General features: G+C 42.0%; 1 protein-coding gene and 1 long non-coding RNA gene across 4 annotated transcripts; both read right to left on the bottom strand.

Moving 5' to 3' along the window:
* Nucleotides 1-188: 188 nt before the first annotated feature.
* On the bottom strand, nucleotides 189-7,396 carry LOC131013975 (uncharacterized). 3 transcript variants are annotated; one of them, XM_057941917.1, is made up of 5 exons: nucleotides 3,288-6,910; nucleotides 3,140-3,212; nucleotides 2,998-3,048; nucleotides 962-1,023; nucleotides 189-339 (listed from the first exon to the last, which is right to left on the bottom strand). In XM_057941917.1, the coding sequence occupies exon 1, from the start codon at nucleotides 5,252-5,254 to the stop codon at nucleotides 4,151-4,153; it is 1,104 nt and encodes a 367-aa protein (XP_057797900.1). In that variant the 5' UTR covers nucleotides 5,255-6,910; the 3' UTR covers nucleotides 189-339; nucleotides 962-1,023; nucleotides 2,998-3,048; nucleotides 3,140-3,212; nucleotides 3,288-4,150. The 3 variants fall into 3 exon arrangements, with proteins under 3 accessions (XP_057797900.1, XP_057797901.1, XP_057797899.1); XM_057941918.1 differs by having other exon boundaries at nucleotides 2,998-3,062; XM_057941916.1 differs by lacking the exons at nucleotides 189-339; nucleotides 962-1,023 and adding an exon at nucleotides 6,924-7,396 and having other exon boundaries at nucleotides 2,775-3,212; nucleotides 3,288-6,301.
* A 4,716-nt stretch (nucleotides 7,397-12,112) lies between these two features.
* On the bottom strand, nucleotides 12,113-15,243 carry LOC131013976 (uncharacterized). The gene is made up of 3 exons (XR_009097927.1): nucleotides 14,922-15,243; nucleotides 12,886-12,947; nucleotides 12,113-12,263 (listed from the first exon to the last, which is right to left on the bottom strand). It is a non-coding gene; the product is annotated as an uncharacterized LOC131013976 (long non-coding RNA).
* Between the last annotated feature and the right edge of the window lie 814 nt (nucleotides 15,244-16,057).

Genomic DNA, 16,057 nt, shown 5'->3' on the forward strand with positions numbered 1-16,057 from the left:
TTAAGGAGCGGGTTTAGAAAGGGGTGCATAAAAGAATACTCAAAGAGCTTGAATACGCGTGAAATATTCCTTAAAAAGGAAAAAGGCATAGTTCGCATAAAAAGGGTACTCAAAGAACTTGTATACGCGTTATATTCCTTAAAAAGGAAAAAGGCATCGTTAGAGGCTTGAGTAAAACTTTATCAGAGTTTGCAACGGAAGGTGTAACTGAAATAATCAGTGTTTACAGCGGAATGCATAACTGAGATACATGTATGAAGACATGTATCCTTTCTGAGCCTACTTTAAGTTCAACAAAAACTCCACTCAGCAACACTTCATCGCCCATCACATCTCAACCTGCACAAACATAAACATACGAAGGGCTGAGTACAAGAGTACTCAGTGGGCAGTGCCAAGCATATAACATAATATCAACAACAAAACACAACTTCGCATAAGAGGCATAAGTTTCTTTCAAATCCTTTGCTCATTAAACATTTCCATATTCATAAACAGCATGAGCGCATTCTTCATCATTAACAATCATCAACACGCATCGTGTCGTGGAGAAGGCCTTCCCCAACGAACACGGGCATCGCGCCGTGAAGGGGGCCTCCCTCAGCGGTCACGGCATCGTACTATTGAGGGAGGCCTCCCCCAATAGACGCTGTAACACTGGAATACTGGCATCGCGCCGCTAGGGAGGCCTCCCTCAGCGGACACGGGCATCGCGCCGTGAGGAAGGCCCTCCTCAGCGGACACGGCATCGTACTGTTGAGGGAGGCCTCCCCCAACAGACGCAAGCATCAATCACAGGCATAAACTTATCAGCGTAAAGCATTCAAGCGTAAATAAGCGTAATCAAGCGTAAATCATTTAACGTGCAGCATAATAAAGCATACCATACTTGAAGATCCAATTTGCATTATAAAGCATAACACATGCATAGCATTTTATTTACGCGTAAGAAATTGCCCACCTGATAGCAAAGTTTTGCTAAGTACTGTGACTTCTTGAATAGTTCTTACTCTCGCGCTTGACCTTAATCACGAGAATGTAAAATAAGACATTGCCTCGAGGAAAATTCTCAAATAATGAGAAAGCATAATTAACTATGCATGAATCTGGTATGCATGAACTAATCTTCTGAGCGATAATTGGGAATTCTACTATTAATCCTCATTAATAGATTTAGCTAATTCTCATATAACGCGGTCGAATAAAGCTGTGATTCTTTCTTCCTTATCGGAATATTCTAGTCGTGAAATAAATCTCGCCTTTGTACTCGTTCGAAATAAAAGAATTAACTAGGCTTTTCTCAAGATGTGAGCTCGTGGAAACTATCGGGCTTTTCGATAGAAACATAATTACTAAACCTCAAATAATTAATAGGCTCAAAAGAGAGTAGCCAATTAATTAAATAAACCAGTGGCCTTAATGAAATAAACAGTAATGGCTTGCTTTAAAGTCTGAAGTCCAAAAACAATATTAAATAAACTGGGCGGCTAATTTACTGAATACGAATCGGCTCACCCACTGATAAATAATTGGGCTCCATCAAAAATTGATACTGCTAGGCTTAGCTCAAAGGAGTAACTTCAGCTCAAGCTTTAAAAGAATTAAAGCCCAACTTAAAAAGTCTTCGACCCCAAAACAATTAAAATAGGGGTCCAAATAATAATTGAGGTTTGGAATAATAGCCCATCATAAAATATGCATCAGCCCAACTCCTTAAATAAATCAAGCCCAATAGAATTAATGAAAAGGGCCAATTAAAATTAAAGACTGGCCCAGTTCGAATTTAATGAAAGCCCAATCAATTAAATTGGAAGCTCAATTCCTTTAGAATAAAACAAACCCAAGCTCAAATAATTCGGCCCAAATAATATAGATAAAGGCCCAATTCGAATTTAGATGTGAAGCCCAAGCCATTAAAATTCAAGCCCGAAAATTAAAAGGGAAAAGCCCAAACAATTAAAATATATCGGCCCAACTGATAGCCCAATCTCTCTCTCTTTTCTAATTCTCGGTCTCTCTCTCTTTCTCAAGATTCAATCTCGCCTTTCTCTCTCTGGAAGAGCCGCTCAAGACATCTCTCTCTCTCTCGCCCGCTCTACATGAGCTCCGCCGCCGCGTCTGCACTTCTTCCGGCCATTCAACCGGCATCTGCTTTGGTCGGCTTCGACTGCCGACTCGTGAAACCCCGGCCGCGTTCTCTCTCTGCTCCTTCGTCCATCCGCAGAACCCAATCGAGCCCTAGAATCTGGAATGTCGCCGCTGCCGAGCAGCCACTGCTCGGGCTCGGTACCGGTCGAACAGAGCGGTTGCGTCTCGTTCGTGGCTGCGTCGGGCTGTTCTCCCTCTCTCTCCGCTCTCTCTCTCATCGTGTTCGCCTCACACTCCAGGAACCCGCCGCCTTCCTCCGCGGCTTCTGAAATCCGGCGAGGTCAACGCCGTTCGTTTCCCCTTCTTTTAAAGCTGAATCTGCCGCTCCGGGTTCGCCGCCGTGCCTTTGCTTTGCCTCTACGATCTGCCTTGGTTCGATCTTGGCCGGGGTCGCCTCTGTCTCTCCCTCGAATCTCCTCCGGCGGAGCAACAGCAGCCGCCGGACTTGGCCCCCTCTGTTCCAGCCCCGCGTCCAGCCGCCGCTGCTGTCCAGCCGCCGGATCGTTGCTGCTATTTGGGGTCCCGATGAGGTTGGCGAGTTCGCCCTGTTCCGACCATCGTCGTCGTCATCGGGCAGTCAGCCCTTCCTCTCAAGATAAGTCTTTTACTTACTCAATTATCTCGGTTCTTAACGTGAATTAGGCAAGAATAAAGTGTAATCTCTTCTTGCTTTGCATAAACTCAAATTATGCTCGTTTAAAACTACATACGAACTGCTACTTGTTCATGAAAGCGTAGTTGGTTGCTTAGTAAGTTCAAGATGCTATAAGGTCTTCTATGATTGAATTGATCATGCCCATGCTTTAATATGAATGTTTACTGGAAAGGATATTTGAGATTGTGAATTACCTTGCGAATGTTTTGGGCTTGGTTGGCTGCTGTGATGTTGAGTTAAAAGAACTGGAATGACTGAACTGAAAGATCAAACTTGTTTCTTTCAATAACTGTAAGTTGTAATTGGAAGGAGATGATGAATCAAGGCTACTCTTACCTTAAAGTTTGGCAGAGAATTGAATGAATGTTTTAACTTGCTTTTCGGATACGGCGTGTCGAATGAACTGGAACTGAAATTTTGTGTTGTTGTTTCAGTAATTGCAGGTGATCATTCGAAGAAGGTGAGACATTAAAGCAAGGTTTACCTTGAGAACTTGGCTGAACGAAGTGGAGGCTTCTATGCTCTTTGGAGAAAGCTCTTGGTGGCTGTAAAGAGAGGGAGCAAAGGGTGGTGGGAGTTGATATTTTCCTTCTTTCCACTAGTCTTTGCAACACTCTTTTCTTTAAACTTTCTATCTTTGTTGGTGCCAAACGATTGAGTGGAGTTGGTGGTGCACTAGTGTGGTGGGGGAAAAGGAGTGGTGGTGGGGAGGTAGGTATAATGGGATTTGGTGGAGTGGATGCGTATAGTGTAGGAAACATTAGGGAGTGGAAAAAAATAATGATTTGTAAAGTATTGAAGTTACAAGTATTTGTAAAACTAATATTGGGTTCTACTAAATAACGACGCTTCGTTATAGCTCTCTACGAATTAAATATCTAATTTAACTCGTTCTTATGATTCGGAATTAGATCACGACTTCCAAGTAAATAATAGAAATAATATTTCTATCGCATATAAATTAATAATTTGACTTTGCTAAGTCAGTTATTAAACTGGATAATAAATTATTGAATGGCTCAATAATTCTCGTCACGTTTTTCTCATACGTTATAAAAGTATAAAGCTAAATAATAACTCCGTCTCTGATAAAAAAATCAGGACCATAAACTGGATTCATATATAACTGGCAGCTGGGTTTCATTTACTGAAAGATGCGATATTAATTATCGCGATACCATATTAAATAAAAATAAAAATGCGGGTCATTACATACTACCCCTCTTAACAAAAATTTCGTCCCGAAATTTGCATATCTCTGCTAAAACAGTTCGGGGTATTTCTCCCTCATCTTATCTTCTAGTTCCCACGTGGCTTCTTCTTGTCTGCGGTGTCTCCATAAGATTTTCACTGCTGTGATTGAGGCTGATTTCGCAAGTGTCCACGTATTGCTGGCAAGGAGGTGCGAGTGTTCCCAATTGCTGAACCTCGTTGTCTGTTGGGGCATTGCGTGGAGTAGTGACCCTTTTGGCCACAATTGTAACAACCGTTAGTTCCGGCACGACAGACACCCCTATGCATCTTACCACAATTTGGGCAAGGTGAAATTCCTTTCTGACCTTGGTTACCTCTAGTTGGCTCGAGGTTAGTCTGTGCCTCGTGCCTTGGTTGAATAAACTGTTCGGCCCGTTCTTTTTCTTGCCACACTTTCTTACTAGTCTGATTGATATTGTCTTCGTTGTTGTCCCACTTGCGCTTCCCTTTGAGAGTATGTGAGGCTACTGGTGGATTATTTGGCGTTGAGATAAATGGTGGGGCTGACTTGTCCGACGGCATTGCAGCTTCAATGTCAAGTGCCCTGTTCAGAGACTCCGTGTATGAGAGTCCTCCGTGGCTTGCTAGAGTCATCCTAATTTCGTGTCGCAGACCGGCACAAAATTTCTCTGCCATCTTCTCATCTGTGTCCACTTGTTGCGGAGCAAACCTAGACAGGTTGCAGAATTCTTTGTCGTATTCAACCACAGATTTCTTTCCTTGCTTCAACTCGTAGAACTCAGCTTCTTTCTTCTTCCTATAACTTTTCGGAATATATTTATCATACAATCCTGTCTTAAAATCTTCCCAAGTATAACTTGCCCATTGTTCAGGTGTCAGAATTTTTCGTCGTGCTTCCCACCAGAAGTCAGCTGATCCTGTTAGCTGGAATGAGACGCAAGATAGGCGCTCCTCATCAGTACAACGTAGAAAGTTGAAGATGCGTTCCATTGCACGCACCCAAATCTCAGCTTCAGCTGGTTCACTCGTTCCGTCAAACGTAGGTGGGTTTTGCCTTAAAAAGAGTTCTTCGACTCTCCTAGTCGGGGGCGGAGGGGATGGGTTATGTCCTCGAGCATCTTGTGGTTCTTCTGGTACAGCGTTATGATTTCTGCGATTGTTATTGTTTCTCACAGGGCGTCCTCTCTTAGGCGGCATTCTGATAGCAGGGATGTGCCAATTAGTACACTCTAGCATAATCTAATACAAGCCTCAAAAGAATTCTTGTACATGTTAACTTATTCTAACTTGTAAACAAGTCATAACTCCAATGACAACATTGATGTAGTAAGCTCTAAGGGTCCTTAGCATCTCATATCCATGAGTCATATCAATTCTTAAACATATAATATCTCATCATCTAAATTGGATACTTAGGCATAAGTCATGGAGATTCATAGGGGCCATAAAATCACGAGCTTAAGAATTATTCTATACGTATCACTTATCTTGCTGCCTTCACTATAGCCACCAAAAGATACAATCTAATTTCTTCTATGTTTGCTTCTATGTTCTGTCGTAGTGGTGATCTCATATCTTAATAGCTTTATGTTCATAGGGATTCATTCCATAGGCATACTTAATCGCACTTATGTAAATCATTTCAGTCAATAACAACATAACATAGCTATTGACAGTTACACACTTTGCTATTACGATAGTTCTCACTTTTTGTAAACATTCACTCAAAACTTGGAAGAGCATACCATTTTGCATCGTTGAGTGTGATGCGATGAAGTGCTGAGCTTTGTCGATTGAACTCTAGACTCTTTAGTGATCCATTCTAAGTTTGGCTTAAATAAACTCTTAGGCTCAGAGCAAACGAACTGCTCTGATACCACTCTGTCACGACCGGCCTTAATTAAGGATAATTAATCCGGGAAAACCATGACTGGGGAAGGGAAATTAAGGAGCGGGTTTAGAAAGGGGTGCATAAAAGAATACTCAAAGAGCTTGAATACGCGTGAAATATTCCTTAAAAAGGAAAAAGGCATAGTTCGCATAAAAAGGGTACTCAAAGAACTTGTATACGCGTTATATTCCTTAAAAAGGAAAAAGGCATCGTTAGAGGCTTGAGTAAAACTTTATCAGAGTTTGCAACGGAAGGTGTAACTGAAATAATCAGTGTTTACAGCGGAATGCATAACTGAGATACATGTATGAAGACATGTATCCTTTCTGAGCCTACTTTAAGTTCAACAAAAACTCCACTCAGCAACACTTCATCGCCCATCACATCTCAACCTGCACAAACATAAACATACGAAGGGCTGAGTACAAGAGTACTCAGTGGGCAGTGCCAAGCATATAACATAATATCAACAACAAAACACAACTTCGCATAAGAGGCATAAGTTTCTTTCAAATCCTTTGCTCATTAAACATTTCCATATTCATAAACAGCATGAGCGCATTCTTCATCATTAACAATCATCAACACGCATCGTGTCGTGGAGAAGGCCTTCCCCAACGAACACGGGCATCGCGCCGTGAAGGGGGCCTCCCTCAGCGGTCACGGCATCGTACTATTGAGGGAGGCCTCCCCCAATAGACGCTGTAACACTGGAATACTGGCATCGCGCCGCTAGGGAGGCCTCCCTCAGCGGACACGGGCATCGCGCCGTGAGGAAGGCCCTCCTCAGCGGACACGGCATCGTACTGTTGAGGGAGGCCTCCCCCAACAGACGCAAGCATCAATCACAGGCATAAACTTATCAGCGTAAAGCATTCAAGCGTAAATAAGCGTAATCAAGCGTAAATCATTTAACGTGCAGCATAATAAAGCATACCATACTTGAAGATCCAATTTGCATTATAAAGCATAACACATGCATAGCATTTTATTTACGCGTAAGAAATTGCCCACCTGATAGCAAAGTTTTGCTAAGTACTGTGACTTCTTGAATAGTTCTTACTCTCGCGCTTGACCTTAATCACGAGAATGTAAAATAAGACATTGCCTCGAGGAAAATTCTCAAATAATGAGAAAGCATAATTAACTATGCATGAATCTGGTATGCATGAACTAATCTTCTGAGCGATAATTGGGAATTCTACTATTAATCCTCATTAATAGATTTAGCTAATTCTCATATAACGCGGTCGAATAAAGCTGTGATTCTTTCTTCCTTATCGGAATATTCTAGTCGTGAAATAAATCTCGCCTTTGTACTCGTTCGAAATAAAAGAATTAACTAGGCTTTTCTCAAGATGTGAGCTCGTGGAAACTATCGGGCTTTTCGATAGAAACATAATTACTAAACCTCAAATAATTAATAGGCTCAAAAGAGAGTAGCCAATTAATTAAATAAACCAGTGGCCTTAATGAAATAAACAGTAATGGCTTGCTTTAAAGTCTGAAGTCCAAAAACAATATTAAATAAACTGGGCGGCTAATTTACTGAATACGAATCGGCTCACCCACTGATAAATAATTGGGCTCCATCAAAAATTGATACTGCTAGGCTTAGCTCAAAGGAGTAACTTCAGCTCAAGCTTTAAAAGAATTAAAGCCCAACTTAAAAAGTCTTCGACCCCAAAACAATTAAAATAGGGGTCCAAATAATAATTGAGGTTTGGAATAATAGCCCATCATAAAATATGCATCAGCCCAACTCCTTAAATAAATCAAGCCCAATAGAATTAATGAAAAGGGCCAATTAAAATTAAAGACTGGCCCAGTTCGAATTTAATGAAAGCCCAATCAATTAAATTGGAAGCTCAATTCCTTTAGAATAAAACAAACCCAAGCTCAAATAATTCGGCCCAAATAATATAGATAAAGGCCCAATTCGAATTTAGATGTGAAGCCCAAGCCATTAAAATTCAAGCCCGAAAATTAAAAGGGAAAAGCCCAAACAATTAAAATATATCGGCCCAACTGATAGCCCAATCTCTCTCTCTTTTCTAATTCTCGGTCTCTCTCTCTTTCTCAAGATTCAATCTCGCCTTTCTCTCTCTGGAAGAGCCGCTCAAGACATCTCTCTCTCTCTCGCCCGCTCTACACGAGCTCCGCCGCCGCGTCTGCACTTCTTCCGGCCATTCAACCGGCATCTGCTTTGGTCGGCTTCGACTGCCGACTCGTGAAACCCCGGCCGCGTTCTCTCTCTGCTCCTTCGTCCATCCGCAGAACCCAATCGAGCCCTAGAATCTGGAATGTCGCCGCTGCCGAGCAACCACTGCTCGGGCTCGGTACCGGTCGAACAGAGCGGTTGCGTCTCGTTCGTGGCTGCGTCGGGCTGTTCTCCCTCTCTCTCCGCTCTCTCTCTCATCGTGTTCGCCTCACACTCCAGGAACCCGCCGCCTTCCTCCGCGGCTTCTGAAATCCGGCGAGGTCAACGCCGTTCGTTTCCCCTTCTTTTAAAGCTGAATCTGCCGCTCCGGGTTCGCCGCCGTGCCTTTGCTTTGCCTCTACGATCTGCCTTGGTTCGATCTTGGCCGGGGTCGCCTCTGTCTCTCCCTCGAATCTCCTCCGGCGGAGCAACAGCAGCCGCCGGACTTGGCCCCCTCTGTTCCAGCCCCGCGTCCAGCCGCCGCTGCTGTCCAGCCGCCGGATCGTTGCTGCTATTTGGGGTCCCGATGAGGTTGGCGAGTTCGCCCTGTTCCGACCATCGTCGTCGTCATCGGGCAGTCAGCCCTTCCTCTCAAGATAAGTCTTTTTCTTACTCAATTATCTCGGTTCTTAACGTGAATTAGGCAAGAATAAAGTGTAATCTCTTCTTGCTTTGCATAAACTCAAATTATGCTCGTTTAAAACTACATACGAACTGCTACTTGTTCATGAAAGCGTAGTTGGTTGCTTAGTAAGTTCAAGATGCTATAAGGTCTTCTATGATTGAATTGATCATGCCCATGCTTTAATATGAATGTTTACTGGAAAGGATATTTGAGATTGTGAATTACCTTGCGAATGTTTTGGGCTTGGTTGGCTGTTGTGATGTTGAGTTAAAAGAACTGGAATGACTGAACTGAAAGATCAAACTTGTTTCTTTCAATAACTGTAAGTTGTAATTGGAAGGAGATGATGAATCAAGGCTACTCTTACCTTAAAGTTTGGCAGAGAATTGAATGAATGTTTTAACTTGCTTTTCGGATACGGCGTGTCGAATGAACTGGAACTGAAATTTTGTGTTGTTGTTTCAGTAATTGCAGGTGATCATTCGAAGAAGGTGAGACATTAAAGCAAGGTTTACCTTGAGAACTTGGCTGAACGAAGTGGAGGCTTCTATGCTCTTTGGAGAAAGCTCTTGGTGGCTGTAAAGAGAGGGAGCAAAGGGTGGTGGGAGTTGATATTTTCCTTCTTTCCACTAGTCTTTGCAACACTCTTTTCTTTAAACTTTCTATCTTTGTTGGTGCCAAACGATTGAGTGGAGTTGGTGGTGCACTAGTGTGGTGGGGGAAAAGGAGTGGTGGTGGGGAGGTAGGTATAATGGGATTTGGTGGAGTGGATGCGTATAGTGTAGGAAACATTAGGGAGTGGAAAAAAATAATGATTTGTAAAGTATTGAAGTTACAAGTATTTGTAAAACTAATATTGGGTTCTACTAAATAACGACGCTTCGTTATAGCTCTCTACGAATTAAATATCTAATTTAACTCGTTCTTATGATTCGGAATTAGATCACGACTTCCAAGTAAATAATAGAAATAATATTTCTATCGCATATAAATTAATAATTTGACTTTGCTAAGTCAGTTATTAAACTGGATAATAAATTATTGAATGGCTCAATAATTCTCGTCACGTTTTTCTCATACGTTATAAAAGTATAAAGCTAAATAATAACTCCGTCTCTGATAAAAAAATCAGGACCATAAACTGGATTCATATATAACTGGCAGCTGGGTTTCATTTACTGAAAGATGCGATATTAATTATCGCGATACCATATTAAATAAAAATAAAAATGCGGGTCATTACATACTACCCCTCTTAACAAAAATTTCGTCCCGAAATTTGCATATCTCTGCTAAAACAGTTCGGGGTATTTCTCCCTCATCTTATCTTCTAGTTCCCACGTGGCTTCTTCTTGTCTGCGGTGTCTCCATAAGATTTTCACTGCTGTGATTGAGGCTGATTTCGCAAGTGTCCACGTATTGCTGGCAAGGAGGTGCGAGTGTTCCCAATTGCTGAACCTCGTTGTCTGTTGGGGCATTGCGTGGAGTAGTGACCCTTTTGGCCACAATTGTAACAACCGTTAGTTCTGGCACGACAGACACCCCTATGCATCTTACCACAATTTGGGCAAGGTGAAATTCCTTTCTGACCTTGGTTACCTCTAGTTGGCTCGAGGTTAGTCTGTGCCTCGTGCCTTGGTTGAATAAACTGTTCGGCCCGTTCTTTTTCTTGCCACACTTTCTTACTAGTCTGATTGATATTGTCTTCGTTGTTGTCCCACTTGCGCTTCCCTTTGAGAGTATGTGAGGCTACTGGTGGATTATTTGGCGTTGAGATAAATGGTGGGGCTGACTTGTCCGACGGCATTGCAGCTTCAATGTCAAGTGCCCTGTTCAGAGACTCCGTGTATGAGAGTCCTCCGTGGCTTGCTAGAGTCATCCTAATTTCGTGTCGCAGACCGGCACAAAATTTCTCTGCCATCTTCTCATCTGTGTCCACTTGTTGCGGAGCAAACCTAGACAGGTTGCAGAATTCTTTGTCGTATTCAACCACAGATTTCTTTCCTTGCTTCAACTCGTAGAACTCAGCTTCTTTCTTCTTCCTATAACTTTTCGGAATATATTTATCATACAATCCTGTCTTAAAATCTTCCCAAGTATAACTTGCCCATTGTTCAGGTGTCAGAATTTTTCGTCGTGCTTCCCACCAGAAGTCAGCTGATCCTGTTAGCTGGAATGAGACGCAAGATAGGCGCTCCTCATCAGTACAACGTAGAAAGTTGAAGATGCGTTCCATTGCACGCACCCAAATCTCAGCTTCAGCTGGTTCACTCGTTCCGTCAAACGTAGGTGGGTTTTGCCTTAAAAAGAGTTCTTCGACTCTCCTAGTCGGGGGCGGAGGGGATGGGTTATGTCCTCGAGCATCTTGTGGTTCTTCTGGTACAGCGTTATGATTTCTGCGATTGTTATTGTTTCTCACAGGGCGTCCTCTCTTAGGCGGCATTCTGATAGCAGGGATGTGCCAATTAGTACACTCTAGCATAATCTAATACAAGCCTCAAAAGAATTCTTGTACATGTTAACTTATTCTAACTTGTAAACAAGTCATAACTCCAATGACAACATTGATGTAGTAAGCTCTAAGGGTCCTTAGCATCTCATATCCATGAGTCATATCAATTCTTAAACATATAATATCTCATCATCTAAATTGGATACTTAGGCATAAGTCATGGAGATTCATAGGGGCCATAAAATCACGAGCTTAAGAATTATTCTATACGTATCACTTATCTTGCTGCCTTCACTATAGCCACCAAAAGATACAATCTAATTTCTTCTATGTTTGCTTCTATGTTCTGTCGTAGTGGTGATCTCATATCTTAATAGCTTTATGTTCATAGGGATTCATTCCATAGGCATACTTAATCGCACTTATGTAAATCATTTCAGTCAATAACAACATAACATAGCTATTGACAGTTACACACTTTGCTATTACGATAGTTCTCACTTTTTGTAAACATTCACTCAAAACTTGGAAGAGCATACCATTTTGCATCGTTGAGTGTGATGCGATGAAGTGCTGAGCTTTGTCGATTGAACTCTAGACTCTTTAGTGATCCATTCTAAGTTTGGCTTAAATAAACTCTTAGGCTCAGAGCAAACGAACTGCTCTGATACCACTCTGTCACGACCGGCCTTAATTAAGGATAATTAATCCGGGAAAACCATGACTGGGGAAGGAAAATTAAGGAGCGGGTTTAGAAAGGGGTGCATAAAAGAATACTCAAAGAGCTTGAATACGCGTGAAATATTCCTTAAAAAGGAAAAAGGCATAGTTCGCATAAAAAGGGTACTCAAAGAACTTGTATACGCGTTATATTCCTTAAAAAGGAAAAAGGCATCGTTAGAGGCTTGAGTAAAACTTTATCAGAGTTTGCAACGGAAGGTGTAACTGAAATAATCAGTGTTTACAGCGGAATGCATAACTGAGATACATGTATGAAGACATGTATCCTTTCTGAGCCTACTTTAAGTTCAACAAAAACTCCACTCAGCAACACTTCATCGCCCATCACATCTCAACCTGCACAAACATAAACATACGAAGGGCTGAGTACAAGAGTACTCAGTGGGCAGTGCCAAGCATATAACATAATATCAACAACAAAACACAACTTCGCATAAGAGGCATAAGTTTCTTTCAAATCCTTTGCTCATTAAACATTTCCATATTCATAAACAGCATGAGCGCATTCTTCATCATTAACAATCATCAACACGCATCGTGTCGTGGAGAAGGCCTTCCCCAACGAACACGGGCATCGCGCCGTGAAGGGGGCCTCCCTCAGCGGTCACGGCATCGTACTATTGAGGGAGGCCTCCCCCAATAGACGCTGTAACACTGGAATACTGGCATCGCGCCGCTAGGGAGGCCTCCCTCAGCGGACACGGGCATCGCGCCGTGAGGAAGGCCCTCCTCAGCGGACATGGCATCGTACTGTTGAGGGAGGCCTCCCCCAACAGACGCAAGCATCAATCACAGGCATAAACTTATCAGCGTAAAGCATTCAAGCGTAAATAAGCGTAATCAAGCGTAAATCATTTAACGTGCAGCATAATAAAGCATACCATACTTGAAGATCCAATTTGCATTATAAAGCATAACACATGCATAGCATTTTATTTACGCGTAAGAAATTGCCCACCTGATAGCAAAGTTTTGCTAAGTACTGTGACTTCTTGAATAGTTCTTACTCTCGCGCTTGACCTTAATCACGAGAATGTAAAATAAGACATTGCCTCGAGGAAAATTCTCAAATAATGAGAAAGCATAATTAACTATGCATGAATCTGGTATGCATGAACTAATCTTCTGAGCGATAATTGGGAATTCTACTATTAATCCTCATTAATAGATTTAGCTAATTCTCATATAACGCGGTCGAATAAAGCTGTGATTCTTTCTTCCTTATCGGAATATTCTAGTCGTGAAATAAATCTCGCCTTTGTACTCGTTCGAAATAAAAGAATTAACTAGGCTTTTCTCAAGATGTGAGCTCGTGGAAACTATCGGGCTTTTCGATAGAAACATAATTACTAAACCTCAAATAATTAATAGGCTCAAAAGAGAGTAGCCAATTAATTAAATAAACCAGTGGCCTTAATGAAATAAACAGTAATGGCTTGCTTTAAAGTCTGAAGTCCAAAAACAATATTAAATAAACTGGGCGGCTCATTTACTGAATACGAATCGGCTCACCCACTGATAAATAATTGGGCTCCATCAAAAATTGATACTGCTAGGCTTAGCTCAAAGGAGTAACTTCAGCTCAAGCTTTAAAAGAATTAAAGCCCAACTTAAAAAGTCTTCGACCCCAAAACAATTAAAATAGGGGTCCAAATAATAATTGAGGTTTGGAATAATAGCCCATCATAAAATATGCATCAGCCCAACTCCTTAAATAAATCAAGCCCAATAGAATTAATGAAAAGGGCCAATTAAAATTAAAGACTGGCCCAGTTCGAATTTAATGAAAGCCCAATCAATTAAATTGGAAGCTCAATTCCTTTAGAATAAAACAAACCCAAGCTCAAATAATTCGGCCCAAATAATATAGATAAAGGCCCAATTCGAATTTAGATGTGAAGCCCAAGCCATTAAAATTCAAGCCCGAAAATTAAAAGGGAAAAGCCCAAACAATTAAAATATATCGGCCCAACTGATAGCCCAATCTCTCTCTCTTTTCTAATTCTCGGTCTCTCTCTCTTTCTCAAGATTCAATCTTGCTTTTCTCTCTCTGGAAGAGCCGCTCAAGACATCTCTCTCTCTCTCGCCCGCTCTACACGAGCTCCGCCGCCGCGTCTGCACTTCTTCCGGCCATTCAACCGGCATCTGCTTTGGTCGGCTTCGACTGCCGACTCGTGAAACCCCGGCCGCGTTCTCTCTCTGCTCCTTCGTCCATCCGCAGAACCCAATCGAGCCCTAGAATCTGGAATGTCGCCGCTGCCGAGCAGCCGCTGCTCGGGCTCGGTACCGGTCGAACAGAGCGGTTGCGTCTCGTTCGTGGCTGCGTCGGGCTGTTCTCTCTCTCTCTCCGCTCTCTCTCTCATCGTGTTCGCCTCACACTCCAGGAACCCGCCGCCTTCCTCCGCGGCTTCTGAAATCCGGCGAGGTCAACGCCGTTCGTTTCCCCTTCTTTTAAAGCTGAATCTGTCGCTCCGGGTTCGCCGCCGTGCCTTTGTTTTGCCTCTACGATCTGCCTTGGTTCGATCTTGGCCGGGGTCGCCTCTGTCTCTCCCTCGAATCTCCTCCGGCGGAGCAACAGCAGCCGCCGGACTTGGCCCCCTCTGTTCCAGCCCCGCGTCCAGCCGCCGCTGCCGTCCAGCCGCCGGATCGTTGCTGCTATTTGGGGTCCCGATGAGGTTGGCGAGTTCGCCCTGTTCCGACCATCGTCGTCGTCATCGGGCAGTCAGCCCTTCCTCTCAAGATAAGTCTTTTTCTTACTCAATTATCTCGGTTCTTAACGTGAATTAGGCAAGAATAAAGTGTAATCTCTTCTTGCTTTGCATAAACTCAAATTATGCTCGTTTAAAACTACATACGAACTGCTACTTGTTCATGAAAGCGTAGTTGGTTGCTTAGTAAGTTCAAGATGCTATAAGGTCTTCTATGATTGAATTGATCATGCCCATGCTTTAATATGAATGTTTACTGGAAAGGATATTTGAGATTGTGAATTACCTTGCGAATGTTTTGGGCTTGGTTGGCTGCTGTGATGTTGAGTTAAAAGAACTGGAATGACTGAACTGAAAGATCAAACTTGTTTCTTTCAATAACTGTAAGTTGTAATTGGAAGGAGATGATGAATCAAGGCTACTCTTACCTTAAAGTTTGGCAGAGAATTGAATGAATGTTTTAACTTGCTTTTCGGATACGGCGTGTCGAATGAACTGGAACTGAAATTTTGTGTTGTTGTTTCAGTAATTGCAGGTGATCATTCGAAGAAGGTGAGACATTAAAGCAAGGTTTACCTTGAGAACTTGGCTGAACGAAGTGGAGGCTTCTATGCTCTTTGGAGAAAGCTCTTGGTGGCTGTAAAGAGAGGGAGCAAAGGGTGGTGGGAGTTGATATTTTCCTTCTTTCCACTAGTCTTTGCAACACTCTTTTCTTTAAACTTTCTATCTTTGTTGGTGCCAAACGATTGAGTGGAGTTGGTGGTGCACTAGTGTGGTGGGGGAAAAGGAGTGGTGGTGGGGAGGTAGGTATAATGGGATTTGGTGGAGTGGATGCGTATAGTGTAGGAAACATTAGGGAGTGGAAAAAAATAATGATTTGTAAAGTATTGAAGTTACAAGTATTTGTAAAACTAATATTGGGTTCTACTAAATAACGACGCTTCGTTATAGCTCTCTACGAATTAAATATCTAATTTAACTCGTTCTTATGATTCGGAATTAGATCACGACTTCCAAGTAAATAATAGAAATAATATTTCTATCGCATATAAATTAATAATTTGACTTTGCTAAGTCAGTTATTAAACTGGATAATAAATTATTGAATGGCTCAATAATTCTCGTCACGTTTTTCTCATATGTTATAAAAGTATAAAGCTAAATAATAACTCCGTCTCTGATAAAAAAATCAGGACCATAAACTGGATTCATATATAACTGGCAGCTGGGTTTCATTTACTGAAAGATGCGATATTAATTATCGCGATACCATATTAAATAAAAATAAAAATGCGGGTCATTACATATACCATTTCAATGAATTCAATCACAAGTAATACATTTATGAGCAGACACATGTACATTATTCAAACAAAAAGTATACTTTTATCAAAACAGAAAGTTTACTTTTCATTTATTCAC

Source organism: Salvia miltiorrhiza, chromosome 3 (assembly GCF_028751815.1).
Source record: "Salvia miltiorrhiza cultivar Shanhuang (shh) chromosome 3, IMPLAD_Smil_shh, whole genome shotgun sequence".
Taxonomy (NCBI): Eukaryota; Viridiplantae; Streptophyta; class Magnoliopsida; order Lamiales; family Lamiaceae; genus Salvia; species Salvia miltiorrhiza.

Coding starts and splice junctions, on each gene's coding strand:
- LOC131013975 (XM_057941917.1), bottom strand. CDS start 5,254: ATGCTAGAGTGTACTAATTGGCACATCCCTGCTATCAGAATGCCGCCT.